This window comes from Pogoniulus pusillus, chromosome 17, assembly GCF_015220805.1.
Source record: "Pogoniulus pusillus isolate bPogPus1 chromosome 17, bPogPus1.pri, whole genome shotgun sequence".
NCBI lineage: Eukaryota > Metazoa > Chordata > Aves > Piciformes > Lybiidae > Pogoniulus > Pogoniulus pusillus.
Genome location: NC_087280.1, coordinates 23461142 through 23489101, shown reverse-complemented (window position 1 = coordinate 23489101; position 27960 = coordinate 23461142). Strand labels below are relative to the sequence as shown.

At 54.2% G+C, this 27960-nt stretch overlaps 1 protein-coding gene across 12 annotated transcripts in view; it reads left to right on the top strand.

Annotated features, from left to right (window-relative positions):
- The window catches only part of NTRK3 (neurotrophic receptor tyrosine kinase 3), a 293014-nt gene that overhangs the window by 154754 nt on the left and 110300 nt on the right, over window positions 1–27960 (top strand). For all 12 annotated transcript variants that reach the window (XR_010305437.1, XM_064158080.1, XM_064158077.1 and 9 more), the window contains one exon: window positions 5781–5969. Coding sequence is in view for 11 of the 12 variants with exons in the window: in XM_064158080.1 (XP_064014150.1) it covers window positions 5781–5969 (189 nt within the window). In the remaining variant the exon portion in view is untranslated. The remainder of the gene's footprint in view (window positions 1–5780; window positions 5970–27960) is intronic.

The following is a 27960-nucleotide window of genomic DNA, read 5'->3' as shown; positions in this document are numbered from 1 at the left end:
CCTCCAGCTCCCGTGGGGTGTTGCAGGAGTTGTGCAAGGACGCAGGGATAACAGAGGGAGGCAGAACTGAGCTGCCTGGGTGTGGAAAACAATGCTTGGATGTGGCTGAGGTGGTGGCATTGCCATCCCTGGAGGTGTTTAGAAGGAGAGTGGCTGTGGTGCTTGAGGCTCTGGTCTGGTGATGAAGGCTGCTGGGGTGAAGCCTGGACTGGATGATGCTGGTGGTCCTTTCCATCCATAGCCATTCACAGTGATGAGATGTTGTGCTGAGGGATTTGGGTTAGTCAGGGACTTGTCAGTGTGAAACTGATGATTGGACTGGAGGAGCTTGAAGCTCCTTTCCAACCTAGGAAACTCTGTGCCGGCAGAGCAGGCGCATGGACAGCTGGAAATAGGGAGGGCTCCAGTTGAAGCCCAGTGCAAGAAACAGCTTCTCTGTGGCTCAGGGAAAGAGGCATCACATGCTGGCCCATCTTGTGGTCAGGACTGGAGGCTCCAGAGGTGAGGAGAAGCTGCTGCTTCCATGGCGGGAGGGCAGAGGGTGGGCTGGAGCCCACGGCAGGCTGGCTCCAAGCGGGTCCCGCGCAGGCACCGAGCTCTGCCTTGGCCTCCTGCCCACATCTGCCAATAAAAATTAAGCAATTGATTTCCCTTTGTTTGGCTGACAGGCAGAGGCTCTCTTTATGAGGCAGTAAATGCAAGCTTGCTCGCAGCACAGCTCCATTTTTAATTGTGTTTGTTGGGCTTTTCACTTATTGTTTTACGAGTTTCAGTTGCCTGCCTTTGCTGGTGCCCAGATCAGCCCCGGGGGAGGGTTTGATTTCAGCTCCAGCACCAGGGTGGAGTTTTTTTAAGCTGTGTTTTTTCTCTTTTCTCCTCTCTTTTACTCTAATTTGATGTGTTTGTTTTTCCTGATGGTTTGAGTTCTGGGGGGTTCCTTCCCTACCCCGCGTTAAAAAGGAAAGGTGTTTTGTGTGCTCTAAAGCTGGGGCTGAGAGCTCCTCCTGCCTTGGAAGGGTCTGCTTGCAGTCAGCAACCTGGCCCTTTGGAGAGCAGCAGTTAAGATTAACTATCCAGTTCTAGAGCCCCCATTACAAGAGGGCTGTGGAGATGCTGGAGTGTGTCCAGAGCAGAGCCAGGAGGATGCTGAGAGGCTGCAGCAGCTCTGCTGGGAGCATAGACTGAAAGAGTTGGGGCTGTGCAGGCTGGAGCAGAGGAGGCTCCCAGGTGACCTTCTTGTGCCCTTCCAGCATCTGAAGTGGGCTGCAAAAAAGCTGGGGAGGGATTTTTTAGGCTGCCAGGTAATGATGGGACTGGGGGGAATGGAGCAAAGCTGGAGGTGGGGAGAGTGAGGCTGGAGGTGAGGAGGAAGTTGTTGAGCAGGAGAGTGGTGAGAGGCTGGAATGGGTTGCCCAGGGAGGTGGTTGAGGCCCCATGGCTGGAGGTGTTTGAGGCCAGGCTGGCTGAGGCTGTGTGCAGCCTGCTCTAGGGTAGGGTGTCCCTGGGCATGGCAGGGGATTGGAACTGGCTGATCCTTGTGGCCCCTTCCAGCCCTGCCTGATTCTCTGATTCTAAGATCAGGGAAAGAGGCAAGTGCCAACCAAGGTCTGAAGTCAGAGGAGGGAGGGATTTGCTCTGTGCTAGGTGTTGGAGTGTAATGAGGGCTCTCTCAGTGCTTGCTGTGCAGTGCATGGTGACCCACTTTGCTAGCAGAGCAGCTTTTTTTCTCCTGTGGTGGGTCATATACGATGCTAATTAAGTAGGTTAATTATATGGCTTCTTTATATTACCCAGGCAAGTGCAGATGGCACAATTGGCTCTTGGAGTTAGCCTCTTTTATTAAAACAAGGTGTTCTGAGCAGCAGCTCCTGGAGCCATGGGTGGTGAGAGGGGACTTGCCCTGCACTCCCAGAACCACTGAGGCTGGAGAAGACCTTTCAGCTCATTGAGTCAACCATAGCCCAACTGCCATGCCCTGAAGCACCACAGCTACAGCTTCTTGAGCACCTCCAGGGATGGGGACTCCACCACCTCCGTGGGCAGCCTGTTCCAGCTCCTCACCACTCTCTCACTAAAGAAGTTTTTTCCTCGTGCCCAACCTAACCCTCCCTGGCACAGCTCAAACTGAATTCCTCTTGTCCTGTCCCAACTCAACCCCATTTCCTCTCGTCCTGTTGCTGGTTACTTGGAAGAAGAGACCAACCCCAGCCTCACTCCAACCTTCTTTCAGCTGTAGGGAGCCTTCTCTTCTCCAGACTCAGAATTCCAAGCAGTGCTCAGGCTGTGGCCACTCACCTCATCACTTTCTGTTCCAGCAAACTCAGTTTCCTTCCTTAGCCATGGTCTGGGACATGGATGGAGTTCTGCTTTCTGAAACCATGTCTTAAAGGCCACAGCCCCATTCTGCTCTGGTGCTGCACCCCCAGTGTCTCAGGTGCTGCCCAGACCAGGTCTGCTGAGGTCCCTGCTGGGAGCTTTTTTGGGAGCATCAAAAAGAGAAGAGCTCTCCATGCTGAGAGTTGTTTTTCTCTAGTGGAAAGTGCTGCAGCCTGGGAAGGCTCTGAGCAGCACCAGGGCCTGTAGCTAAACTGTCCTTGAAAGGAGTTTCTTTAACCTTTCCCTTCCCAGCTCAGCAGTCGGCTGAGCCCTGCAGCATCTCTGGGTTATCTGTTCCAGGGCTCAACCATCCATACTTGGAGGCATTAGGGAAAAGATTCAAACCCTAATCTCCCTCAGTGCAATTCAAACCTATTATTGCTTGTTTTATCCCCAGTGGACAGGGAGAGCAGCTATTACATTTCTCTTTGCTGCAACCTTTTACATATTTGAAGGCTGTTGTCATGTGTCCCTTCAGTCATCTCCTCTCAGCACAAAGCATAATTCTTTCCCTTTTCCCCTTGGAGGTCACATTTTGCTATGCCTTCCATCATTCTGTTGTTGTTGCTGCTGCTTTGGAGAGCTAACTGTGATAGCAAGCTGGGGGGGTTTGTTGTTTCTTCACCTGCCTGCCCTGGAGCTGTCATTCTGTTATGGATGTGTATGAAGTGACCATTATCTTTTCTAATCTGTGGTTAGTTCTAAAGCAGCCTGCATTCCTCAGCCTCTGCTTTATCACAATGTATAGCTCTTATCCTTGATAAATAATGTAGGCATCCTGATGTGATCATGCTAAAGTGGCTCCCCTGAGCTCTGTCTTATTATTTGCCTTATTTTTCTTAAGTAACAAGTGGCCTGCAGAGCACTGGGAGTGAAACCAGGCAATTCCTGAGCTGGAGTGGGATAAAAGGTGTACCCTGCTTCAGGGAGCTTCCAGGCAGACAAGAGGATGAAAGAGGACACCAAGCCCAAGTCCAGTCACAGGGAGGAAGGCTGCATAGAGAGTGCCAGGAGGTTTTCTGAAGAAGTGGAAGAGTATTTCTTCAGGATTTGAAAAGATCCTAGAATGGCTCAGGTTGGAAGGCACCTCAGAGACCATCCACTGCAACCTCCCCACCATGCCCAGGGACACCTTTCAACTAGGCTCAGCTGCTTAAAGCTCTCATCTAACCTGCCCTTGAATACTCTCAGAGAGGAGGCAGCCACAGCTTCGCTGGGCAGCCTGTTCCAAAGCCTCACCACCCTCCTACTGAAGAGCTTCTTCCTCACCTCCAGTCTCCCCCTGCTCTGCCTCAGCTTCAAACCAAGCTAGGAGCAGCTGTGGAGCTGTTGGAGGGTAGGAGAGCCCTGCAGAGGGAACTGGCCAGGCTGGATGGGTGGGCAGAGGCCAATGGGATGAGATTGAACAAGGCCAAGGGCAGAGTTCTACACTTTGGCCACAACAACCCCAAGCAGCACTACAGGCTGGGGCCAGAGTGGCTGAGAGCAGCCAGGCAGAGAGGGAGCTGGGGGTGCTGGGAGAGAGGAGCTGAAGATGAGGCAGCAGTGCCCAGGTGGGCAGCAGAGCCAATGGCTTCAGAGCAGCATCTCTGCTTGGTTCTGAGTGAGCTTCTTCTAGCCCCTGGTAGGAGGTTTGAAGCCTCAGAGCAGCATCTCTGCTTGGTTTTGGGTGAGCTTCTAGCCCCTGGTAGGAGGTTTGAAGCCTCAGAGCAGCATGCTGCAGCATGGCAAAAAGAGTTTCACTTGGTGCTGGAGGTGTCTGTGATGTTAGCTGGCAGGTCAGACCCTGGGATGGGTGAGGGGAGATGGAAGTGGGGAAGAATGTGTTAAGACCTGACGTCCCCTGAGGTTTCCAGCTTTGGCAGCTGGTAGAAAAGGCTGAAGTTAGAAGGTCTAAAAATAAAGCCAAGCATAAGCCAAAAGCTGGGCTGGAGCTGAATGCTGTGAAGTAATTCTGTGTGGGAAGCACCCCCTGGCTCTCAGGTGTGTCTCTTCTTTCCTTCATGACTTTATTTCATCCCTGGGAACTAGTCTGCCATTGGGTAGGACAAGACTGGAGCAGTGATGCTCTTGGGAGCAGGCATGTGGGGGTTAGGAGTTGGCTTTGTACTCAGCTCTGAGGAGGCCACAGCTTGAGTGCTGTGTTCAGTTTGGGGCACTGCAAGACAAGAGAGATGTGGAGCTGCTGGAGTGGGTCCAGAGGAGGGCAACGAAGCTGGGGAAGGGCCTGGAGAACAAATCTGATGAGGAGTGACTGAGGGAGCTGGGGATGGGTAGTGTGAGGAAGAGGAGGCTGAGAGGAGACCTCATTGCCATCCACAGCTGCCTAAAGGGACATTGTGGAGAGGCTGCTGCTGGGCTCTGCTCACAGAGAATTGCAGACAGAACAAGGGGGAATGGCCTCAAGCTGAGGCTGGGGAGGTTTAGGTTGGACATTAGGAAAAAGAGAGTGGTCAGGGAGTGGAATGAGCTGCCCAGGGAGGTGGTGGAGTCAGCCAGCCTGGATGTGTTTAAGGGTGGTTTGGCTGTGGTTTCAGGTGAATCTTGTAGAGTAGGGCTCTAGATTGGACTTGGTGCCTCTGAGGGGCTTTGCAACCTGCCTGGTGCTGTGATTCTGAGCCATGTCTGGAGCAGGAGGCTGGGGAAGCTGGGGCATGGTTGTTGGCTGCCCATCTGTAGCAAGAAATCGACGTGGGTTCATCTGGCCACACTGGTGTTCTGGGGACATGATCCACAGCAGTAGCCAAGGACGTGTGAGTGGGTGCTGTGGGGCCTGGGGGGAGGCAGATGGAGCAGCTCACCTGGTCAGCAGGGCTTGTGGGGCTGCTTTCTTCTCTTGCCTGATGGATGTAGAGCAGCAAAGCCTGCAGGGGGAGGCTGAGGGAGCTGGGGGTGTGCAGCCTGCAGCAGAGGAGGCTCAGGGCAGAGCTCATTGCTGTCTGCAGCTGCCTGCAGGGAGGCTGTAGCCAGGTGGGGTTGGGCTCTGCTGCCAGGCAGCCAGCACCAGAACAAGGGGACACAGCCTCAAGCTGTGCCAGGGGAGGTTCAGGCTGGATGTTGTTAGGAAGTTGTTGTCAGAGAGAGTGATTGGCATTGGAATGGGCTGCCCAGGGAGGTGGTGGAGTGGCTGTGGCTGGAGGTGTTGCAGCCAAGCCTGGCTGGGGCACTTAGTGCCATGGTCTGGTTGGTTGGGCAGGGCTGGGTGCTAGGTTGGGCTGGCTGAGCTTGGAGCTCTCTGCCAACCTGCTTGATTCTGTGGTTCTGTGATTGCTACGATCCTATGCACAAAGCGCCTGGGGAGAGGAGTTTCCTCCTTCTTTACCTGCGTTGCTAAGAGTTCCACAACCCTCCTGGGCTCTCTCCCAGCCTGGCGGGTCTGACAGCCGCGTGTGTGTCGCCTGCAGGTCCGGTGGCGGTGATCAGCGGCGAGGAGGACTCGGCCAGCCCCCTGCACCACATCAACCACGGCATCGCGGCGCCGTCGGCGCTGGAGGCGGGCGCGGACGCGGTGGTGATCGGCATGACTCGCATCCCGGTGATCGAGAACCCGCAGTACTTCCGCCAGGGCCACAGCTGCCACAAGCCAGACACCTGTGAGTCAGTGCCCCGGCACCGGGGGGGGCCTCGGGGGGGCGGGGGGAGGGCACGGAGCACAGAGGCTGAGAGAAGGAGTAAGAGAAGGAGGAGGTTGTTCGTTGGTTTTTCTTTGGAGGAGAATGGGTCTTGGTATGGTCCAGAAACCAAAGCGAACCTCAGCTCTCAGCAGTCACTGCATACATGTAGGTGCTTCCAGAGAAGAGTTTTCACCCTCACCTTCACCTCCCTTCACCCTCCCTCCGCCACCCACCAGTCACCTTCTCCCCCCCACCCCCCACCCCCTGCCTGAAAGTGCCGTTTGGAGCTGGGCTTTGCCTCGCTGGGTCCGAGCATGAGGTCCCAGATGTGAGCGAGAGCCGCCTGGGGGCACAGGGATGGACGTGAGCCTTGCTTAGCTGGGGAAAGGACCTGCCTCTTCTTTCTCCTCCAGCACTTTCCCAGCCATGGGGCTGCCTGCTTGGCTCCCCGTTGGGCTAGGGAGCAGCTCAGGGCACATGGCCAGAGATGGGGCAGATGTGTGGAGACAGAGACCAGGAGGCTCAGGTGCTGGCTGTCTTGTCTTCATGGGCTCTTGACAAGGTTCTGCATCTTCCCTGAGTGAGCCTGGGTTGTAGACTGGGCTGATTAGACTAGCAGGTGGGGGTCAAGTGGTCCTTTCTGGTTTGCCTTCCTAAATTCTCAGCATAATGGAGCTGTGCTGGGCAAAAGGAGGCTTTTCAGGGAGTTCTGCACCGCTTCCCGTGCCAGAGGTGAGATGCAGCCTCCCAACATGTGCTTCAAGCTCTGCTGCTTGAGCTCTCCCAGGCCTTTTCTCAGCACTGAGATGCAAGCTGGGCAATGCAGGAGGTTTGGATCGAGTTCCTCTCTTGGTCATCCTTTTGGTGCATCTTGATTCCAGGTAGAAGTGGAAAAATAAACACCTTGCACAAAGCAGGGGGACAAAACCCCCTCAGTTTGTGCTGTCTTTGTGGCTCGGTTGTGTGCAGGGAGTGCTGTGCTGAGCTCATCTCTGCTCTGCCTTTGGCTGCTGCCGACTCATGAGTGCAGGAGACAAAACTCAGCCCCTGGAAACAGGGAGGAGGCTGAGCTCTCGACCTGCAGGAACTCATTCAGCGTTGAGTGCTTGGAAAGAGCTGCTCCTCTGGTCAGGGATGGGGAGCTGCAGCTGCTGTGCCCATGAAGGCGTCTCTGGGGCAGCCTCTCCAGGGTGCTGTGAGGCAGTGCTGGAGCTGTACTTGCTGTGGCTCTCTTGTTGGAGTGATGGGGTGAACCCAGTGGCTGCACTCAGCTCTCCCTTTGGTTTTCACTTGAATCTGCTAATTTAGCTCTAAATGTAATCCCCCTGGTCAAGGATGGGGAGCTGCAGCTGCTGTGCCCGTGGAGGTGTCTCTAGGGCAGCCTCTTCTGGGTGCTGTGAGGCAGAGCTGTGCTTGCTGTGGCTCTCTCGTTGGAGTGATGGGGTGAGCCCAGTGGCTGCACGCATCTCTCCCTTTGGTTTTCACTTGAGTCTGCTAATTTAGCCCTAAATTTAATCCTTCTGGTCAGGGATGGGGAGCTGCAGCTGCTGTGCCCGTGGAGGTGTCTCTGGGGCAGCCCAGCTGCTGTGCCCATCTGAGGCAGCCTCTCCAGGGTGCTGTGAGGTGGAGCTGGAGCCGTTCTCGCTGTGGTGGTTCTCTTGCTGGAGAGGTGTGGGTGAACCCAATGGCTGCACCCAGCTCCCACTTTGGTTTTCACCTGACCCTGCTAAGTTGGGTCTGTTGGTAGAGAGGAATGAGGAGGGAAGTGATGAGGCAGGAGTGGAGAAGCTGAAGGTGCCATGAGTTTTCTGTGCCGTTGACTCTGTTTTACACTTTGCACAGCACCTCATCTCCAAAAGATTTACCACCCCTGATGGCTGGGGGTGGGAGGGGGAGCTGCCCTGCTTTATTTTGTCTTTTCTTCCCCCCCTGTGCTCTCTCAAGTCTCTACTCTGTGTGCTGGCCGTTGTGAGATGTGGGTGCTGATGCAGCTGTGCAGTAGCAGAACCTGAACCTCAAAGGAGTGAGCTTGGCTCTGAGCATTTGCCCTGTGGGGCTCACCATGGGCGAGTTGCAGGGAAAGCTGCTGGCAGCAGGATTTGGTTTCACAGAACTGTTTGATGAGGACCTGAAAAGCTCACAGAGGGGCTTGGGGGTGGTGCCTGGACCAACTGGCCCCGTGCCACGGGGGTGAAACGCAGCACTAGCGACAGCTCCGCACGCTTGGAAATCCACGGCAAATCACCACCTCCTCCCAGGGCTGCAAGGCAGTGGGGCTGGAACCAACCCCTCTGCCCACCCCCCCCCCCAGGCACTGCCTTTGGGTGCTAACAAAGAGCTGGCAACCAGAAGCTGGCAGACTGCAAGCCCTTAGTGGTTATATGTGTCTTTGTCATTCACAAGGCAAAAGCTGGGCTGGATGTGGTGTGTGAATTGTGTTCTAGTCCCCAGGACATTGCTTGGGCAGAACTTCTGACTTCACTGGTGGCTTTGCTTGAGGCTGGAAAGTTTCATGATTCACCTCTTAAATTAACCATGCTTCGGGGAGCTTTGGCTGTAAGGGGTTTGTTTGATCTGGTGCACTCTGCTCAGTTGAAGCCGAGCAGGAGGATGTTTGTGGCCCCCATGCTCTCCCTGCTTTTCACGCCGCAGGGCTTTTCCCTTTCCCCCTGTGCAGACCTTGGACACAAATGCTACATTTGCTGTCACTTGTAGAGAGGAGAGCTCCTCTGGGCTGGGGAGTGCCTGGATGTGCAGATGAGGCTTTACTGATGCAAGCTGTCATCTGTCTTCTGCCACACACCTCCTGCAGAGCTGCTGTCCAGCTGTAAGCAGAGGTACTCCCAGTCTCCCTCCTTTGCTCCGAGGTGTTGCTAGAGTGACATATTCAGCAAAGAGTCTCCCTCATCATAGAATCATGGAACATCAGGGGCTGGAAGGGACCTCCAAAGCTCATCTGGTCCAGCCCCTCTACCAGAGTAGCATCACCTAGAGCAGATCACGCTGAAATGCACCCAGGTGGTTCTTGAATACCTCCAGAGGGGGAGACTCCACAACCTCCCTGGGCAGCCTGTTCCAGTGCTCTGTCACCCTCACAGGGAACAAATTCTTCCTCAGGTTCACATGGAGCCTCCTGTGCAGGGCAAGGGAGGTTCTTCTGCCCCTGTGCTCAACACTGGTCAGGACACAGCTTGAGTGCTGTGTCCAGTTCTGGGCACCTCAATTCAAGAGAGATGTTGAGGTGCTGGAAGGTGTCCAGAGAAGGGCAGCAAGGCTGGGGAGGGGCCTGGAGCACAGCCCAGTGAGAAGAGGCTGGGGGTGTGCAGCCTGCAGCAGAGGAGGCTCAGGGCAGAGCTCATTGCTGGCTACAACTACCCGAAGGGAGGCTGTAGCCAGGTGGGGTTGGGCTCTGCTGCCAGGCAGCCAGCAACAGAAGAAGGGGACACAGCCTGAAACTGTGCCAGGGCAGGTCTAGGCTGGATGTTAGGAGGAAGTTGCTGGCAGAGAGAGTGATTGGCATTGGAATGGGCTGCCCAGGGAGGTGGTGGAGTGGCTGTGGCTGGAGGTGTTGCAGCCAAGCCTGGCTGGGGCACTTAGTGCCATGGTCTGGTTGATTGGGCAGGGCTGGGTGCTAGGTTGGGCTGGATGATCTTGGAGGTCTCTTCCAACCTGGTTGAGTCTATGATTCTGTGCCTCAAGGCATAGCTTCATGGTGAAGCTTTTCTCCTTCCTTCCTCCTGCAAGCATCTCCCTGCTTCTTGGATGCTGTCTGAGGGTTGAGGACCTGCCGATACCCATTACCAGGCTGCAATGAGGAGAGCAAACTCTATATGCTTAATGCAGTATTAATAGGACATTGATGTGCTATAGATTTCTGTCACCCTCCATCCCAGCAAACATCTCTTATCACGCAGGGATGAAGGATGCTTATCCCCAGCCACTTAGCTCTGCATAATGGAATTGCAGCTGAAATATGGAGCGCAGCTCCTGTGCCCACGCAGCCGCAGCCCCTCGCGCCTGCTGCGCAGCTCTGGCCTCTGGCCTCTTCTCCTTGGCTTAGCATCCATGTGCTGTCCTCACATGCATGGTGGGATGGAGGGCACAGGAGCCAGCTCCCCCCTCTGACTTTATGGGCTGTTTGCAGTTGTCTGTTACCCCTTTCCAGCTGCTGCCTTGTGTCAAGGAGCAGGAGAGATAAGCTTGGTTCAGGTCCAGCTGAGGACCTCTCAAAAGCTGTGGAAGAAGCTGCACCACCTTGTTTTCCTGTGATGAAGCACTGAGTGTGTGAGAAGATGCTCCCCACCTCTTTGTGCTGCAGCTCTGTGGCATGCTGGGCTTGCAGCTAAGCCCTCCTCTCACCTACCCTCAGCTCTGCCTGGAGGATTAAGCAAAGACAGCGGCAGTGGGCACAGCCCAACCACAGATCCATTGCAGGAGAGTAAACTGGCAGGTGTTTTGTTCTCCTGCCCTTTGGCACCTGGAGGAGAAGCTGAGTGGCATTACATGCTTGGCAGGTGTCAGCAGGAGGAGCAGCAGGTGTTGAGGAGTTTGCACCTCTCGTTATCTGTAAACAGACAGCAGTGGAGGAATGAGGCTTGTGAGCAAGCACTGTGGGCAGGGTATGTGCTGAGGACAGGTGGGGTAGGACCATATGGCTCCATGCTACGGTCAGGAACCTTGGTAATGCACAACTTGCTTCAGGATGTCCTCATTTGTGAGCAGAAAGCAGCTATGGGTTCTTCTGGGCAGGTAAAGGCAGCTCCTGCACCTCCTGCCAGTGGAAACAGAAGCACTGGTTAGCAATCCGTTGCTGAGGCTGTTGGTAGGACATGAGCTTCATGTGTGTGTGCTTCGTGCCAGTAACAGCAGCTTTCAACCTTAGCTCCATCTCCTGCTTTTCAGGATTGAAATATAGGAGGCAAAAAAAAGGTAACAGTGAGTGGAGAGGTTTGTGGTGAGAGAGGGAGCAGTGCTTCAGAAGGAACATTTGGGAAGCTGGTTTAATTGCAGTGATGAATTATTGACATGATGCATCAGATGCAGGTTAGTTCTTGGCTCTGATGTCTCTAGTACCACAGCAGGGCTTTGCACTATTCTCTTCTCTCCAACTTTCTGTCCAGCCAAAGAGCTGCTTCTCAAGAGTGACACAAATCAGAGAAAGGAACCCAACCCTTAACAGAGCTCATTTATCTGAGGGGCAGGTTGCTTGCAGATCCCTGCCTGTCTCATGTCAGTGGGTGCCTGATTCCCACCAGTGATGTGTAGATGGGCTTTTGGGAACTGGGGGTGTTCATCCTGGAGAAGAGAAGGCTTCAGGGGGGGTTTAGAGCTGCCTGCCAGTAGCTGAAGGGATCCTGAAAGAAGGCTGTAGAGGGACTTTTGCTGAGCCTGCCTAGAGACAGGCCAAGGGGGAATCATAGAATCAAGCAGGCTGGAAGAGAGCTCCAAGCTCAGCCAGCCCAGCCTAGCACCCAGCCCTGCCCAACCAACCAGACCATGGCACTAAGTGCCCCAGCCAGGCTTGGCTTCAACACCTCCAGCCACAGCCACTCCACCACCTCCCTGGGCAGCCCATTCCAATGCCAATCACTCTCTCTGACAACAACTTCCTAACAACATCCAGCCTAGACCTGCCCTGGCTCTGAGGCAGAGCAGGGTTAGACTGGAGCTGAGCAAGAAGTTCTTCAGTGTGAGAGTGGTGAAACTCTAGAATAGGCTGCCCAGGGAGGCTGGGGGTGTTGCAGGCCAGGCTGGATGAGACCTTGAGCAGCTGAGTGTAGCTGAGAGGTGTCCCTGGGCATGGTGGGGAGGTTGGAGCAGCTGACCTCTGAGCTCCCTTCCAACCCAAGCCAGGCTATGATTTTGGTGAAGGCTGTTGCCAGCCATGCCCAGAGCTGGCTTTGTTCTCCTCACCCAGGACTGGCTCAGCCTGGGGGCCAGGCTGCTTTCTCCACTCGGGTGGAGCAGACCTCCTTCCATGGAGCCCTAATGAGAATGGCTTGCTTGCTTGCTTGCTTTTTTTTTTCCCCCCCAACCTCATTTATTACAGGCTGCCCTGGCATAATTACATATTCAAAGTTAGTAATTACACGTATTCATGCTAATTAAGTAATTAGATATAATTACAGCAACTGTAAATACGTGGTAATCGGCTAAAAAGAAGCACTGCAGACAAAAACAAGGCAGATCACACAATAAAAGCACCATCAGCACCCTTTCAGTCCAGCCCTTGCTGGATAATCTTGTGTTGCAGAGCAGTTCAAAAAGGAACATTTTGGTGGTTTCAAAAAGCTCACCTCTTTTTGTTTGACTTTAAAGCAGATTTCCTTACCTCTCTGTCTCAACAGGGCCTGGGAAGCAAACCTGGGAAGGGTTATTTACCCTGGTCACTGTAACGTGGTTTGTTCATCCTGGGTGAAGGGGAAAAAGCAAACACAAACTGGTTTGGGGTCACTTCATCTTCCTGGAGTGTTGTGGGGTTTTGGTTTTTTGGCCAAAAATGGCACCTGCTGCCCACACTGCTCCTGAGCCAGCCCAGGATGCCATTGGCTCTGCTGCCCACCTGGGCACTGCTGCCTCCTCTGCAGCTCCTCTCTCCCAGCACCCCCAGCTCCCTCTCTGCCTGGCTCAGATCCCTGGAGATGTTGAGGACCAGGTTGGATGAGGCCTTGAGTGACCTGTTCTAGTGGGAATTGTCCCTGTCTGTGGCAGGGGCATGGAAGTGGCTGAGCTCTGAGGTCCCTTCCACCCTAACCCATTCAGTGATGCTATGATAAGAGGATTTGTCAATTAGAAATGTAATGCAATATAAATGTGCAGCCCAGGGTGAAGTTACAGCAGCACTCTGCTGCCCAGTGCCCAGCCTGGGGCCGAGCTGTCCAGGTCTCAGTTCCTCCCACAGGTCTCTGCTGCTTCTCCAGACTTCTCTTTTCTTCTTCTCTCCCCCAACACGAAGGCCTCAGACTCTTTTCCAGCAAGATGATCGCTTCTGAGAAGTAGGCACTTGTGGGTCAAGACTCTTCTGCACAGGGGCTCCTCACTGGCTTAGTTTTGTTCTTCTCAGTCAACCTCTGTGAGTTGCTCTCCAAGGTTTCAGTGAGGACCTGTGAGTGGCTGTTTGGTCCCTGGTGTGTTTTGCTCCTCTCTTCTGTGTCTCCTCAGTTGCTCTGGCAAGTCCTGGGTTTGTGGCTTGGTTGTGTAGGAAAGCTCTGACCTCACCACTCAGCTGCTAGCAGGTGGCAGGCACAGAGGCACTGCAGCCACCACCTGCCCTCAGGTTTGCCTGCCCTCAGGTTTGCCTGCCCCCAGATTTGCCTGCCCCCAGATTTGCCTGCCCCCAGATTTGCCTGCCCTCAGATTTGCCTGCCTTCAGCTTTCCCTGCCTTCTGCTTCATGATTGCCTCTCACAGAAGCTGCTCCTGAGCTCCCATGCTGAATGGCCTGCAAAAGATCTGAGTGCTGAAGGAACCCTGCAGGCTCTGGCCTGCTGCCTCCACAGCAGATGTTGCAGGTACCCAAAGGAAAGTGTGAGCCACAAAAGGATCTGTGCTTCTGTCAGCCCTTGGAGCAGGAATGAACTTGTCTTGCACTCAGCATCACCTTCTTATCTCCTTCTCCAGGCTGCAGCATCTGACTAGCAGGAGAGATCTCATGGCCAGTGGGGCTCAAATCCGCTCAGCTCTTCCCAGCCCTCTTTGCTCTGGTTTTCCTCACCTGTGGCTATTTTGTGCTCTGTGCTGCTTTATCCAGCTCTGAAAGAACTAGTGGAGGAAACATCTGCTCTTTGCAGACCCCAGAAGTCCAGTCTGTGATTGCAGAGGTGGAGTGCCCATCCCTCCTGCTGCACCTGCACCTTGAGTTGCAGCCTCGCGCTCAGCAAGTTGGTGTTCAGACCTTCCTGCTCTGATGGTGCTGCAGAAGTGAGAGTTTTGCCAGCCCATCTGGGCAAGGCTGCAGAATTCCCTGGGCATGCCTTGCCCCTCACTGCAGGCATTGTCTGTGGCCTGCCTTGAGAGAAGGAAAAGCAGTGTGGGCCAACGGGAAATGTGGCTCTGTGTGTCCCCTGCCTCCTGCAGCTGCTCAGCTTCTAGCTGCTGTCTGTTACTTTAACCTGTGTCTCCCCAAAGTGTTTGTAGCAACACCCAAGGTCAGAGGGAGCTGAGCAGGCTCCAGCCCCAGCACAGGGGAGTGATGTTGGGTGGCACAGCTCTGGTGGATGGTGACACCTTGGACGGGGACGTTCCTATTGGATTGCACTCTTCAGGAACAGGAGGCTTTAAATTGGGGGAGTGTGGCTTTGGAGTCTGAACCTGAGCTGCCTACAGAGAGGCTGTCTTGGTGATGGAAATACAGACATCAAGGATTGGACAGGGAAATGTTTTCTCAAGCAAAACTCTGCCTGCTGCTCCGGCTTGAAGCTGGAATTCAGAGAAGACTGAAATGTCTTCTCCAGGCCCTTTAATCCGAGTGTCTGTGGGGGCATAAAGCAGGACTGGCTTGTCTGGGCTGCCTTTGGAACTGGAGCTGTGATGTAGGAACTGTCAAGCACTTAACAAGCTGCATCAGAGGAGGCCCTGAGCTGTTTTCCTCCTGGATTTGGAGCAGCTCTAACACAGCACACTGCTCTCACGCCTGCCTGCTGCCCTCATCCCTGCATCAAATGGGTTGGACTGGAGTGCCCAAGAGTCCACCCCACGGGGGATGTGCACTGCTGGCACTCTGTCCTGCATCCAGCATCCTGCTCTTCTCATGCAGGGGCTCAGGCACCCTCCCCATGGCCCTAGGCACATAGAATCACAGAATCAAGCAGGTTGGAAGAGAGCTCCAAGCTCATCGAGTCCAACCTAGCACCCAGCCCTGGCCAAGCAACCAGACCATGGCACTAAGTGCCCCATGGTACTGTGGAAGTGGGCACCTCTCCTTCAGCTGCTCACCCACGCACTGTGGGATGGGCATGGTGTAAACCCCTTGCTGGATCAGCTTTTCTTCACTCCCTGTGGCACAGCTTCCTGCACAGTGACACCTACACGCTGATGCCCTCTGCCTCGCAGTGCTGCTGCAGAAGGACATGTGGCTTTCTGCTGAGCACCTCACAGCTCTGCCTTTCCTTAACCAGACACAGCTGCCCCAGGCAGTTCCCATGCTAGGAGCTGCCCAAAGCCAGGAGGGATGGGTTGCATCTCTGATTTCTTGTGGATGTTTAGGGCTTGGCAGTGCAGGTGTGCTTCTCACCCCTGGCCTGGCATGAGTCAAGACTCACTGTGACAGGATGAGAGGGGGAATGGGACACAGTGAGGAGCAATGGGTTTGCATTCCCTGCTTTGTCAGCTCCTTGCCTAGGTGCTGGTACTTCTCCCTGTCCAGCACTTACAGTGCTCTTGGCCCCAGGGTGCTTTTGCACACGAAGGAGATGTCCATGCCAGAGAAAGGAGGGCTCTGCTCATAAGCCCACAGCTCCTCATACCCATGGCATCATCCCTGCAGGAGGCAGCACCAAGGTGCATGGCCTGAGGCTGTTTCAAGGTCAGGCAACCCTGAAGTCCAGGGTAAAGAGAGTTCAGAGAGTGTTCTCCTCGCTGCTTGTGTGGGTCACTTCAGAAATAGCTGTGGGGTGTATGTGTGAGTGGGGTGTGGGTGGTGCTCAGGGTTTAAGGTGGATCTTGTAGAGCAGGGTTCTAGGCTGGACTTGGTGCTCCTGAGGGGCTTTGCCAACCTGCATGGTGCTGTGATTCTGTGACATGGTTTGAGGGTGAGCTTTGTAGAGCAGGGATAGCAGAGGGACTTGGTGATCCTGAGGGCCTTTTCCAACCAGAATGATTCTGTGACTGGGCAGAGGAAGATGCTGCTGCTGCTGCTGCTAATGGAAGCATCTCTTCTGCTGGAGTGCTCCTGAGGCAGCTGCCTTGCCCTGCAGAGCAGTGTAAAGCCCCAGCCTTGCTGAGCTGGGTGTGAGTTACTGCCTGGGCCCAGCTGAGAGCTCAGCAAACCCTTCTCTGTGTGCAGCTGATGTAAGATTTGAATGCAAGTGTCTTGAGGTGCAAAGTCCATCGGATTCACAGCATGTAAGGATTGCTCTTGGAGCCCAGGCTTGTCTCCCATTAAGGCAGCCTTTATTGCATAATCCATTTTTAGATTGCTCTGTGCTCATTCCTAAAGAGGCTGCAAGTTACCTGATGCTGAACCCTGCTCGAGCCTGGCTTCCAGAATCCCTCTCCCTGCACTTAGCTAAACAGATCCATTTCCAGACTCACAGAACCACAGAGTGTTAGGGCTTGGAAGGGAGCTCAAAAGCTCATCCAGTCCAGCCCCCCTGCCAAAGCAGGATCACCCAGACCCAGAGCAGGATCACGCAGACCCAGAGCAGGTCACACAGGAACACATCCAGGAGGGTTTGAAGGTCTCCAGAGAAGGAGACTCCACGACCTCTCTGGGCAGCCTGCACCAGGGCTCTGCAGCCTCACAGGGACAAAGCTTTCCCTCCTGTTCCCGTGGCATCTCCTCTGCTCCAGCTGGCACCCAGTGCCCCTCGTCCTGCCCTTGGCCATCCCTGGGCAGAGCCTGGCTCTGTCCTCTCCATGCTGCCCTGCACATCTTTCAGCAGCAGCACTGAGGGCAGCCCTCAGGCTCCTCTGCTCCCAGCCGACTCAGCCTGGCCTCACAGCAGCTTGGGGGCTCTCTGCCAGACCCTCTCAAGCAGTTCTCTGAGGTCTTTCCTGAACTGAGGGCCCCAGAACTGGACACAATATCCCAGATGCAGCCTCAATGGGGCAGAGTAGAGGGGGAGGAGAACTCTGATCTATTCACCACAACCCTTCTAGTCCCCTTCAGGATGCCAGTGGCCTTCTTGGCTACCAGGGCACAGTGCTGGCTCATGGGCACCCTGTTGTCCACCAGAACTCCCAGGTGTCACCTCTAGGAACTGCGACTCCACCACCTCCCTGGGCAGCCCATTCCAATGCCAATCACTCTCTCTGACAACAACTTCCTCCTAACATCCAGCCTAGACCTGCCCTGGCACAGCTTCAGGCTGTGTCCCCTTCTTCTGTTGCTGGCTGCCTGGCAGCAGAGCCCAACCCCAGCTGGCTACAGCCTCCCTGCAGGCAGCTGCAGACAGCAATGAGCTCTGCCCTGAGCCTCCTCTGCTGCAGGCTGCACACCCCCAGCTCCCTCAGCCTCTCCTCACAGGGCTCTGCTCCAGGCCCCTCCCCAGCCTTGCTGCCCTTCTCTGGACACCTTCCAGCACCTCAGCATCTCTCTGCAATGGAGGAGTCCAGGAGCTGTGGCCTGAGCAGTGCTGAGCACAGGGGCAGAAGAACCTCCCTTGTCCTGCTGCCCACACTGCTCCTGAGCCAGCCCAGGATGCCATTGGCTCTGCTGCCCACCTGGGCACTGCTGCCTCATCTGCAGCTCCTCTCTGCCAGCACCCCCAGCTCCCTCTCTGCCTGGCTGCTCTCAGCCACTCTGGCCCCAGCCTGTAGTGCTGCTTGGGGTTGTTGTGGCCAGAGTGCAGAACCCTGCACTTGGCCTTGTTCAGTCTCATCTCCTTGGCCTCTGCCCACCAATCCAGCCTGACCAGGTCCCTCTGTAGGGCTCTGCTACCCTCCAGCAGCTCCCCAGCTGCTCCTGGCTTGGTGTCTTCCAGCCCTACTGACCTATTTTCCCTCAATGCACCGAGCCTGAAGGTTCCTGTAGGTAGCTATTTTTATACCTGTGTGTGATCTGCCTGGTGTGTAGTGTTTGGACAGATGATGTCCTCCTGCTAATACCTTTGCACAGGCTTTTTCATCACCCCTTCCTGTCCCACCACTACATCTTCCCTCTGTGAAGAGAAAGGGATCTATTCTATTTTTTGCTCCCCACCCCCAGCTACCAGCACCTCTTCAGTGCAGGCTGAGCAGTTTCTCTGCCTCCCAGCAGCCTGAGTAGGAGATAAGGCAGCTAAGTCTCTTAAGTATATATGGCAAATTTGCAATTAGAAGAAAAACACTGGAACAAAATGATTTCAGCCCTCCTCTCCCTTCACCCCCCCAGCCTTTCCCACCCCTCCTCTTGCAGGATTAAGCTAAAACTAATCCTCAGATGAGCAAGATCTTGGGGAAAAGCAGAGAAGCCAAGTAAAAACCAAAGGGAGGGGGGAAGAAAAAACCCCTCCCAAATCCTTCACACTCACCACTAATAAGGAAATTACAGGAGTCCTACATTATGAATTGGATGAATTTTTAATGGTTAGAAATGCAGTTGATTTATAATGCATCCATCCTGGACTGCAGGGCCTGTTGCCAGCTAATAAATAAGTGACAGGCCCTTTATATTAAGAGAATCAGTCATTGCACAGCTCCCTGCCCTGATTGCTGTGGAGCACTGAGCACAGGGCAGCAGGGGATGGTGGTCAGCAGGCCTAGGCCAAAGCAGAGGACCTCATGTTAGGAGGTGAGGCTGGATGTTGGGAGGGAGTTGTTGGCAGAGAGAGTGATTGGCATTGGAATGGGCTGCCCAGGGAGGTGGTGGAGTGGCTGTGGCTGGAGGTGTTGCAGCCAAGCCTGGCTGGGACACTTAGTGCCATGGTCTGGTTGGTTGGGCAGGGCTGGGTGCTAGGTTGGGCTGGATGAGCTCTGAGCTCTCTTCCAACCTGGCTGATTCTATGATTCTATGCTTCTGGGTGCTAAGTTGGGCTGGATGAGCTCTGAGGTCTCTTCTAACCTGCTTGATTCTAGGATTCTATGTTTCAAGCCTTACCTGAGGTATGGCTTTGAGAAGGTAGAAAGTTGCAGCCCAAGCTTCAGTTTGTCTCTCAGGTGGGTACAGCTTCTGCTCTGTCCCATGGCTCTGTAGTGGTTTGGGTGTTACCTGCCCTTCCACCTTCTCCCACCCCTCTCAACCTTACTCCTGTCCCAAGGGAGAATGGAGGTTTGGCCAGGAGGAGGTTAGGAAGCAAAGTGGATTCATCAGAGAGGCTAGAGAGGGGAAATGCAGCTCAGAGCTCCCAAGCAGAAGAAGTAATAGTGCCTTATCTATGTTTGGATTCTTGTTCTTATACATCTCAGCAAGCCTATGAGTGAAGTAGGCATCACCCTTGTTTCTCTTTCACAGGCTGCAATCTAGTCCTTCTCACCAGAACACTCTAGCTGGCTTCAAACTAGAACATGGTTTACAAGCCAAGATGAAAGAAAAGGGAAATCAAGAGCTTGACAGAGGGACCTGAGATTTTAAGCCCAACTTGGAGCTCTGTAAGATGTGTCTTAGGCTCTAGCACAAGTTAGTTAACCCTGGACAGCAGGAGAAGCTCTATGTGAGGTGGCTGCCCAAAGCTTGCTTCCTACATGTGGAAGGAGATAGGATATTTTGGATCTGCCTCTTGTCAGACTCCTTGCTTTGGGGTGGGGGAGTCCCTGCAGTCTGGGCTCCCAGTGGTCCTGCCTGTTGCTGCAGCCAGCGTGAGGCTAGCTCGGAGTCAGCGATCAGCGCGAAGCCAGCTGAATCCCACCACAAATGGCCACACTGAGAGCTGTGTTAAAAATGATTCCTGGGCAAATTCCAGAGCTGGGGTGAAAACTGTGCTGTTGTCATGCCAGATCCCAACAGAACCCAGACGCTGGGGGGACCTTACTAAGAGCAGGGCAGGCAGCTGAGTGTTTGAGGGATGGGATATGCTTTATCCTCCTCTTAATGAGGAGAGGGGACCTGGCATCCTGCACCTCCACTGTTTCCTGGAAAGAAGCTGTTCTTCTTCCAGCCCATCAAGGGGCTGCCAAGCATCTTCATCTCCATTTTATGGATGAGGAGAGGCAGCTGGAAAGACATCAGTTTGCTGAAGGTCACAGCAGGTTGCTGACAGCCAGCAGTCTGGCCCACGTTCAGCCCGCTGGAGCCTGTTGTGTTTGAGTCGCCACCTGAAGTCCTCTCACGGCCCAGCCTTTTGGAGTCAGGAGTTCAGGCAGACAAACAAGTGCTGGGAGCTGTCAGCTCCGTATTATGACCCCATAAACCAGGAATTTTGAGTGTTTCCTGCTTCTTCCCAAGCAGGTTTGCTCAGATTGTCCCTTCCCAGGCTGCGCTTCTGCTCTGCTCTGCTCTCTTGACTAGTTCATAGAAGCATAGAATCAGTCAGGGTTGGGAAGGACCACAAGGATCAGCCAGTTCCAACCCCCCTGCCATGGGCAGGGACACCCTACCCTAGAGCAGGCTGTCCACAGCCTCAGCCAGCCTGGATGAGGCTCATCCAAGGATGAGGCTTCCACCACCTCCCTGGGCAACCCATTCCAGGCTCTCACCACCCTCATGCTGAACAACTTCTTCCTAACATCCAGGCTGAATCTCCCCATTTCCAGCTTGGCTCCACCCCCCCAGTCCTATCACTACCTGACAGCCTAAAAAGTCCCTCCCCAGCTTTCTTGTAGCCCCCTTCAGATACTGCAAGGCCACAAGAAGGTCACCTGAGAGCCTTCTCCTCTCCAGCCTGCACAGTCCCAACTCCCTCAGTCTCTCCTCATAGGAGAGACCTTTCCTTGCTCACCTTCTGGGAGCTCTGTGCACCACGTTCCACCTGGGCACTGCCTCCTGGTTGAAGCTGGAGTTGGCTGGAACTGGGGTGCTGGCCTTGGAGGCAGAGCAGTTGTGTTTTCCCCTTGTCTTTGGCCGTGGCTGGAGGAGCTGAGCAGGCAGCCTGAGCTGTGAGCCCTGCCGCTGCCCGAGGAGAGCAGCTCTCCGAGCTGCAGCCTTTCAGCTCGACCTGAAGGAAGGAGCTGCTTATTGCCTTATTTATTGCATTTCCCCATAGCTGTGTAAATACTACAGCCATGATAGATATGGATCTTATGAATAATATAGAGATTGGAGCTAAGTAATTGCAGGGCTTCCTTAACACAAGAGCTCCTCGGCGTCAAGTGGTATTAATGATCTGCCTTGACGCAGGCTCTGCAGAGGGCAATTGCAAACCCCAGCTCCGTGAGAAGCTGAGAAATTGGGAGAGAGAGCTTAATGTGCTCTTCATCCCCTCTCTTCCCACTGGGATACTCCAGAAAGAGTATCCTGTCTGCTGCTTCTTTTTTTCCTCAGCGTTCCCCAGACCCTCCGGGGGATGGGAAGGCTTAAAGAGAGTTTGGGGAAAGCAAATCCCTTTCATAGGCAGGCTGGGCTGGGCTGGGCTATCAGAGGAGGCAACTCGGGCAGGAGATGGAGTGCAAAGATCCTGGCAGCTCCCTGTGGTCACTAAGAATCCTCTGGACGTTTCTGGAAGAGTGGAGTGATTAGTTAGAGTGGAACAGCTGAATTCAGGCAGCGATGATGATGATGATGTTCTGTGTCTCTGCTCATCTGAGCCTGCTCTCTTCTCTTTAATAGGAAGCCCTCCCTACTCTCTTGCTCTCTGGAAGCCTGGCTGCTGTGTGCTGTTAAACAGGTGGCTACAGCAGCAGGAGGGGGTCTCTAGAAAGCCTACCCTTTAATGCCCTGGAATCTTTGGGGATGAATTAATAAGTATTAAGATGTAAGAGCTAATACTTCTCTGCAGTGAGATCATTGCAGGGAAGGGGGGGGCAAGGGGACAGTAACTGCAGGCTGTGCTGAGGGTCGTTGTGTGCCTTGCAGCAGTGGTTGCAGGGAGCTGGTAGCCTGCCTGGCTGGTCCTTTTTGCTGCTGCTGCTGCTGCTGCAGGTGTGGCAGCTGTGGAGCTCTGAGGCCTCTTTAAACTGATGGAGCTCTGTGTGGAGGTTATCAATGTCTTTGCCTTTTCCATTTTCAGTACTTTTTAAATCTTCCCCCAAGGCCTGTTAGAGCCTTTTCCATTCCTTTCTTTCTAGCCAAGTTCCTCTTCAAGGTTAGTTCTTTTACTTCTTCCAGCATCACCCTGTTTTAACATGAGAGAGGGCAGGGGAGACCTGTGGGCTTGGTGGGCCATGTTCTCCTGTTGTCAGTCCTGGAGGAGCTGGTGGTCTCCCTGACTTCTGTGGAGCAAGGAGCTTGGGCTGAGCTGTTCCTTTGCTGCAGGAATGGTGGCTCATGAACACTCTGTGCCCAGCAGGTAACTTCCATTGATCATCAGCAGCTTGATCAAAAACTTTATCACAGTTTGCTTGGATTCTTCTGTTCCCTTTCTTCATCTTTGGGCAATCAGCTTAGCTGAAGGTGATGGACTCATTATGCAGTTGGGATGCTGCTGGCCCAGACTGCTGCGTGGATCACAGGCTTCAGGAAGGTTTGTGTCCTCCTAACTGCATGTAGCAGGATGAGTATTGCTCTGATGAAGCAGGCAGTGGGGCAGTTGTGCTGAGCTGGGCTTTGACCTGCCTGGGCTGATCACTTCCCAGCTCACACAGAGTCGCGGCTTGGTCCTCACCTCTGTGGTGCAGTGATGAATAAGTACTGCTGCTGTGCACAGTGCTAACCTCACTTTCACCGTTCCAGAGATGTGTGGTGGCCTCCACGTCACCACAGCTAACTCCCAACATGAGCACCTGGGCCACTGGAGACTCCCCTCTTGTAGAGGGGGGTTGGGTAGAAGCAGCTTTGTGCGTTGGCTCTGCTGGCGATTGCTCAGCAGTTGGGTGATGAGGGCTCCCCTGTGGCAGACCAAGGGTTTGGGACCTGAAAGAGCTGGGATCATAGAATCATAGATTCAAGCAGGTTGGAAGAGACCTCCAAGCTCAGCCAGCCCAACCTATCCCCCAGCCCTATCCAGTCAGCTAGACCATGGCACTAAGTGCCTCATCCAGGCTCTGCTTCAACACCTCCAGGGATGGGGTGGGGGAGGCTGTGTGTGATCTGTGCTCTGAGGAAGGGAGCATGGGCAGAGATTGAGAGATGGGAGCTGGGGAAGGGAGATGGGAAGAGAGCTGAGTGCCAAACCAGGATGGGGACAATCCCACACAGCTGGACCCTGTGTTTGCTGCTTCTCCTCTGTTGATCTGTGTGCAGTGTAAATACAGAGGCAGCAGTGGTGACCTGCAGCAGAAGCAGGACACTGAGTCCCCAGTCCCAGCAGGTCCCAGCACTCCTGAGAGCAGCAGCTGGGGCGTGTTGCCGGTGGGCTGTGGCTGGAACCTGCTCTGGAAGAGTGCCTTTGCTCTTTGCCAGACCATTCAAGCTCTGGGGAAGGGTAGCAGGGAAGCTGTGCAGGAAGTGCCAAAGGTATTTCCTAGCACTTGGTGTGCTTTTGACAGCCAGCTCTGAGGAGTGGCAGGCCAGCTTGGGGAGGGGGACAGAGAAGGGAATTGGGAGGGAAGCCCTGAGACAGGAGTGCTGCTTGTTCCTGCCACTCCAGATTTATCTCACACAGCTCGTGCTCCACGGCCTGATAAAATCCATTTTTCTTTTGTCTTTCAACGTTTGCAGCATAAAAATCACTCTCCTTGATCCTTTACGTTCCTGAGGCTACATCTTTTGTGCTGGTTATGGTGTTGCAATGACCTAATTTGATTGCAGAGGGTCGTGTCCTGTATAATGTTGTCTCATTTGCTCAGCAGTCAATACAAACTCGATTGGATTTCCTTCAAAAAGTGGAGAAAACAGAAGTGGGGGCAGGAGCCCAGCAGCCTCAGCCAAGCTGTTACCTGCAGCTCCAGCCTGCAGCAGAGGAGGCTCAGGGCAGAGCTCATTGCTGCCTGCAGCTGCCTGCAGGGAGGCTGTAGCCAGGTGGGGTTGGGCTCTGCTGCCAGGCAGCCAGCAACAGAACAAGGGGACCCAGCCTGAAGCTGTGCCAGGGCAGGTCGAGGCTGGATGTTGTTAGGAAGTTGTTGTCAGAGAGAGTGATTGGCATTGGAATGGGCTGCCCAGGGAGGTGGTGGAGTGGCTGTGGCTGGAGGTGTTGCAGCCAAGCCTGGCTGGGGCACTTAGTGCCATGGTCTGGTTGGTTGGGCAGGGCTGGGTGCTAGGTTGGGCTGGCTGATCTTGGAGCTCTCTTCCAGCCTGGTTGTTTCTATGATCATCAACTAGATCAGGTGTCCCAGAGTCCTATCAAACCTCACCTTGAATATCTCCAGGGATGAAGAGTAGGAAAAATCTTTATTCTGAAATAGTTTCCCCTTTCATCAAGTGTGAAATCCTCTGGTGGAAGGAAAATGAGGCTTTGATGGGCAGCATTCCTGAGGCACTTAGTGCCATGGTCTGGTTGATTGTCTAAGGCTGGGTGCTAGGTTGGGCTGGATGAGCCTGAATGTCTCTTCCAGCCTGGCTGATTCTATGATTCTTAGCTTGCTGCCTGGCTGTGGTGGCTCCCAGCCTGAATGGGACCTGCAGGCTCTTGGTAGTTAGTTAGTTATTTCTTTTCCTGCCAGTGGTGAAGGGGAGAAAGGATGAAAGCTATAGAAGAGAAAGGTCCTCATCTGTAGCTGCTGGCACCTCTGAGGCAAATCAGAGAGTCATCATTCCAGCAGGTTCAATGCCCTCTGGATGGAGCATATCCGAGGTGATCCACTGGAGAGCAGCCCTGTGGAGAGGGACCTGGGAGTGCTGGGGGAGAGCATCCATGGCACAGCAATGTGCCCTGCTGGCCAGGAGGGACAACGGGATCTTGAGGGGCATTGAGCAGAGTGTGTGCAGCAGATCCAGGGAGGTGCCCTGGTGAGACCTCATCTTCAGTTTTGGGGTCCCCAGTTGAAGAGGGACAGGGATCTGTTGGAGAGGTTCCCAGGGAGGGCTGTGAGGGTGATGAGGGGACTGGAGCACTGCCTGGTGAGGAGAGGCTGAGGGACCTGGGGCTGCTTAGTCTGCAGAAGAGAAGACTGAGAGGAGATTGAATCAATGTTTCTCAATCTCTGAAGGCTGGGGGTCAGGAGGGGGGGACAGGCTCTGCTCACTGCTCCCTGGGACAGGACAAGCAGCAATGGATGGAAGCTGCAGCACAGCAGGTTCCAGCTCAGCACAAGGGGAACTTCTTGGCTGGAAGGGTCCCAGAGCCCTGGCACAGGCTGCCCAGAGAGGCTGTGGAGTCTCCTTCTCTGGAGCCTTTCCAGGCCTGTCTGGATGTGTTGCTGTGTGCCCTGAGCTAGATTGTGTGGCCCTGCTGTGGCAGGGCGGGGGTTGGACTGGATGATCTCTTTGGGTCCCTTCCAGCCCCTGACACCCTGTGAGCTGTGATCCTCTGTCTCCCCTGGGGCCTGGGCAGTGGTTAGCTTTCTCCTCTTGTTTCCAGCTGAATGCTCAGTGCTTTGTCCTCCTGCGTTTCACCGACCTCAGAGACTCTTAATCTGCCTTGTGCCAGTCATTTAGGAGTAGCTCCGAGGGGGAACAGGAGGGTCTGCTCTCAGTGTGTGTGTCTCATTTCCATGTGAATGGAGCACGTCCTTTCAGGAGTGGTGGCAGCAGCCCAGGTCTTCTGACCCCACTGGTATCGTTCAGGGCAGCTCCAGCAGCTCCAGGGCTGTGACTTGGTGCTCAGTGGCAGAGTTCCCTCATCACCCACAAGTGTCACTGTGTTCCACAGCTGGTTCCTTTCCAGCAGCTCATGAAGGAGCTGTCAGCCCAGTGGTTGGTCTATCAGAAAGGGAAGCTCCTTTTGCAAACCAGAGGTTGCAGGAAGCTCTTAGCTCTGGCCCCTGAGCCATGCCTGCCAGCTGGGGCTGCTGAGGTGGCAAATGACTGAGCTGATGGCTTCGTTGCTCCTTTTCTTATGGCTCTTGGAAAGTGGTCAGGCACTGGAATGAGCTGCTCAAGGAGGTGGTGGAGTTCCCAACCCTGGATGTGTTTAAGGATGCTTTGGATGTGGTGCTTTTGGCTATGGTTTAAGGTGAGTCTTGTGGAGTAGGGTTCTAGGTTGGACTTGGTGCTCCTGAGGGGCTTTGCCAACCTGCCTGGTGCTGTGGTTCTGTGATTCCTTTGTTCTCAGGGTATTCCTTGCTCTCCAGCCTGGTAGCTCCTGCCCCATTGGGCATTTGTTGGGTGCTTGATTCAAAATGGCTTTACTGAGGTGGGACAATGAGAGTCAGAGAGCTGTTGGCAGGCAACCTGCAGCAGAGGAGGCTCAGGGTAGAGCTCATTGCTGCCTGCAGCTGCCTGCAGGGAGGCTGTAGCCAGGTGGGGTTGGGCTCTGCTGCCAGGCAGGCAGCACCAGAAGAAGGGGACAGAGCCTCAAGCTGTGCCAGGGCAGGTCTAGGCTGGATGTTGTTAGGAAGTTGTTGTCAGAGAGAGTGATTGGCATTGGAATGGGCTGCCCAGGGAGGTGGTGGAGTGGCTGTGGCTGGAGGTGTTGAAGCCAAGCCTGGCTGGGGCACTTAGTGCCATGGTCTGGTTGCTTGGATAGGGCTGGGTGCTAGGTTGGACTGGCTGAGCTTGGAGCTCTCTTCCAACCTGCTTGATTCTATGATTCTATAATTTTGCAGCTTTAGCTGCAAGCAGGAGTTGAATAAATGAGCCAACAGCTCTGTGCTCCTGGTGTGTCACTGAGCAGGCTGCTTTGGCTCGAGTGAAGGATGTAGAGGTGGCAGGACAAGGCCAGGCAGTGGGGTGGCTGAACACACAGCAGTGATCTCTATAGCTGGGCATGGGGAATGGGATCATAAGCCTCAAGGGCAGGAAGAAAGGGAGCAGGCTTGGACGTTGCCCACTCAAGTGGCCCTCCTTGGCAGGATACCAGGCCTCCAAAGGCTAAACGCCTGCCATGGTCAAGCCAACGTCCCTGATTCATTCCCAGCTTGGAAATATTTAATCAGAGAGTGAAGTCTGAAGTCTCTTTAAGAAGAGGCTGGCACACAGCAGCTGCCTGAGCCTGGCAATCAATGCATCCGCCGTGGAATGTTTCCTGCAGAAATATTACATCCTCTCTCATTTACTTGATGATCTTTAGGGTGAATCAATCAAAAGATGCTGCACACAAATAGTTCAGCCTGTGATCCTGTGGGTGTCCATTAGAGAGGCATTTGCTCCCTGTTAATGGACCTGTTGATTAACAAACAACCCATTGCTTTTTAAGTAGGAAGCTGTTACTTGATGGCAATTGTTAGCGTTTGCTTCTCTGGTGCCCTACCTCCCCACCGTGCACAGCTCTTACTGCCTGTGCCAACCTGGGCAACTGCTGCAGCATAGCCCAGATCTGCACTGCTGGAGGCAAAAGCCCAGCTCTGCTCTCAGCCAGCCAGTTCCTGGGGAGGGACCATCTCCTGGAGGTTGGAAAGGACAGAGAGAGACCTCTGTGCTCAGTGTGCGATCTCAGCGCTGTGTCTTGTGCTGTCAGTTGTGTTTCTGCTCCCACCTGCCCTTGTGGACTCCAGCAGTGCCCAAGGAAGGTCATCCCCAACTGGATGAGGCACTTAGTGCCATGGTCTAGTTGATCCAACCTGGTTGATTCTAGTGGACGATTCTATGACCAGGGCAAGAGTTGGCAGCTCCTTGAGGAGTCTGTCTTGGGTTTTACACCAGGCTGTGTGCTTATGGTTTTAGTTTGGTCTGCAAAGCCTGTGGGATCAATGCTATCTTCATTCCATTTCCCTGCAGCATGGACATTTTCCTAGTCTCCACTTGCTCTGGGGAAAAGATCTGCCCATGTTGTAGTGTTAATTCTGGCTCTTCTGATGCTAGCATGGCATGAAACCCAGCTGGCATTTTGAGCCCTTGAAGCTGATACTTTTAAGCTGGCATTTTAAGATTTAGGATGCTGCTGCCTGCTTAGAAGAGTCCCTCCTTTTGCTCTCCTCACACCCCACCTGCAGTCCTGGGGGCAGTTCTGGAGCCCCCAGCACAAGAAGGACATGGAAGTGTTGGAGCCAGTGCAGAGGAGGCCACCAAGATGCTGAGAGAGCTGCAGCAGCTCTGCTGTGAGGACAGGCTGAGAGAGTTGGGGCTGTGCAGCCTGGAGAAGAGAAGGCTTGGAGGAGACCTTGGAGTGGCCTTCCAGTGTCTGAAGGGGGCTACAGGAGGGCTGGGGAGGGACTATTGACAAGGTCTGGTAATGACAAGACAAAGGGTAATGGGTTTAAACTTGAAGAGGGGAGATTGAAACTGAATGTTAGGGAGAAGTTGTTTGCAGTGAGGGTGGTGAGAC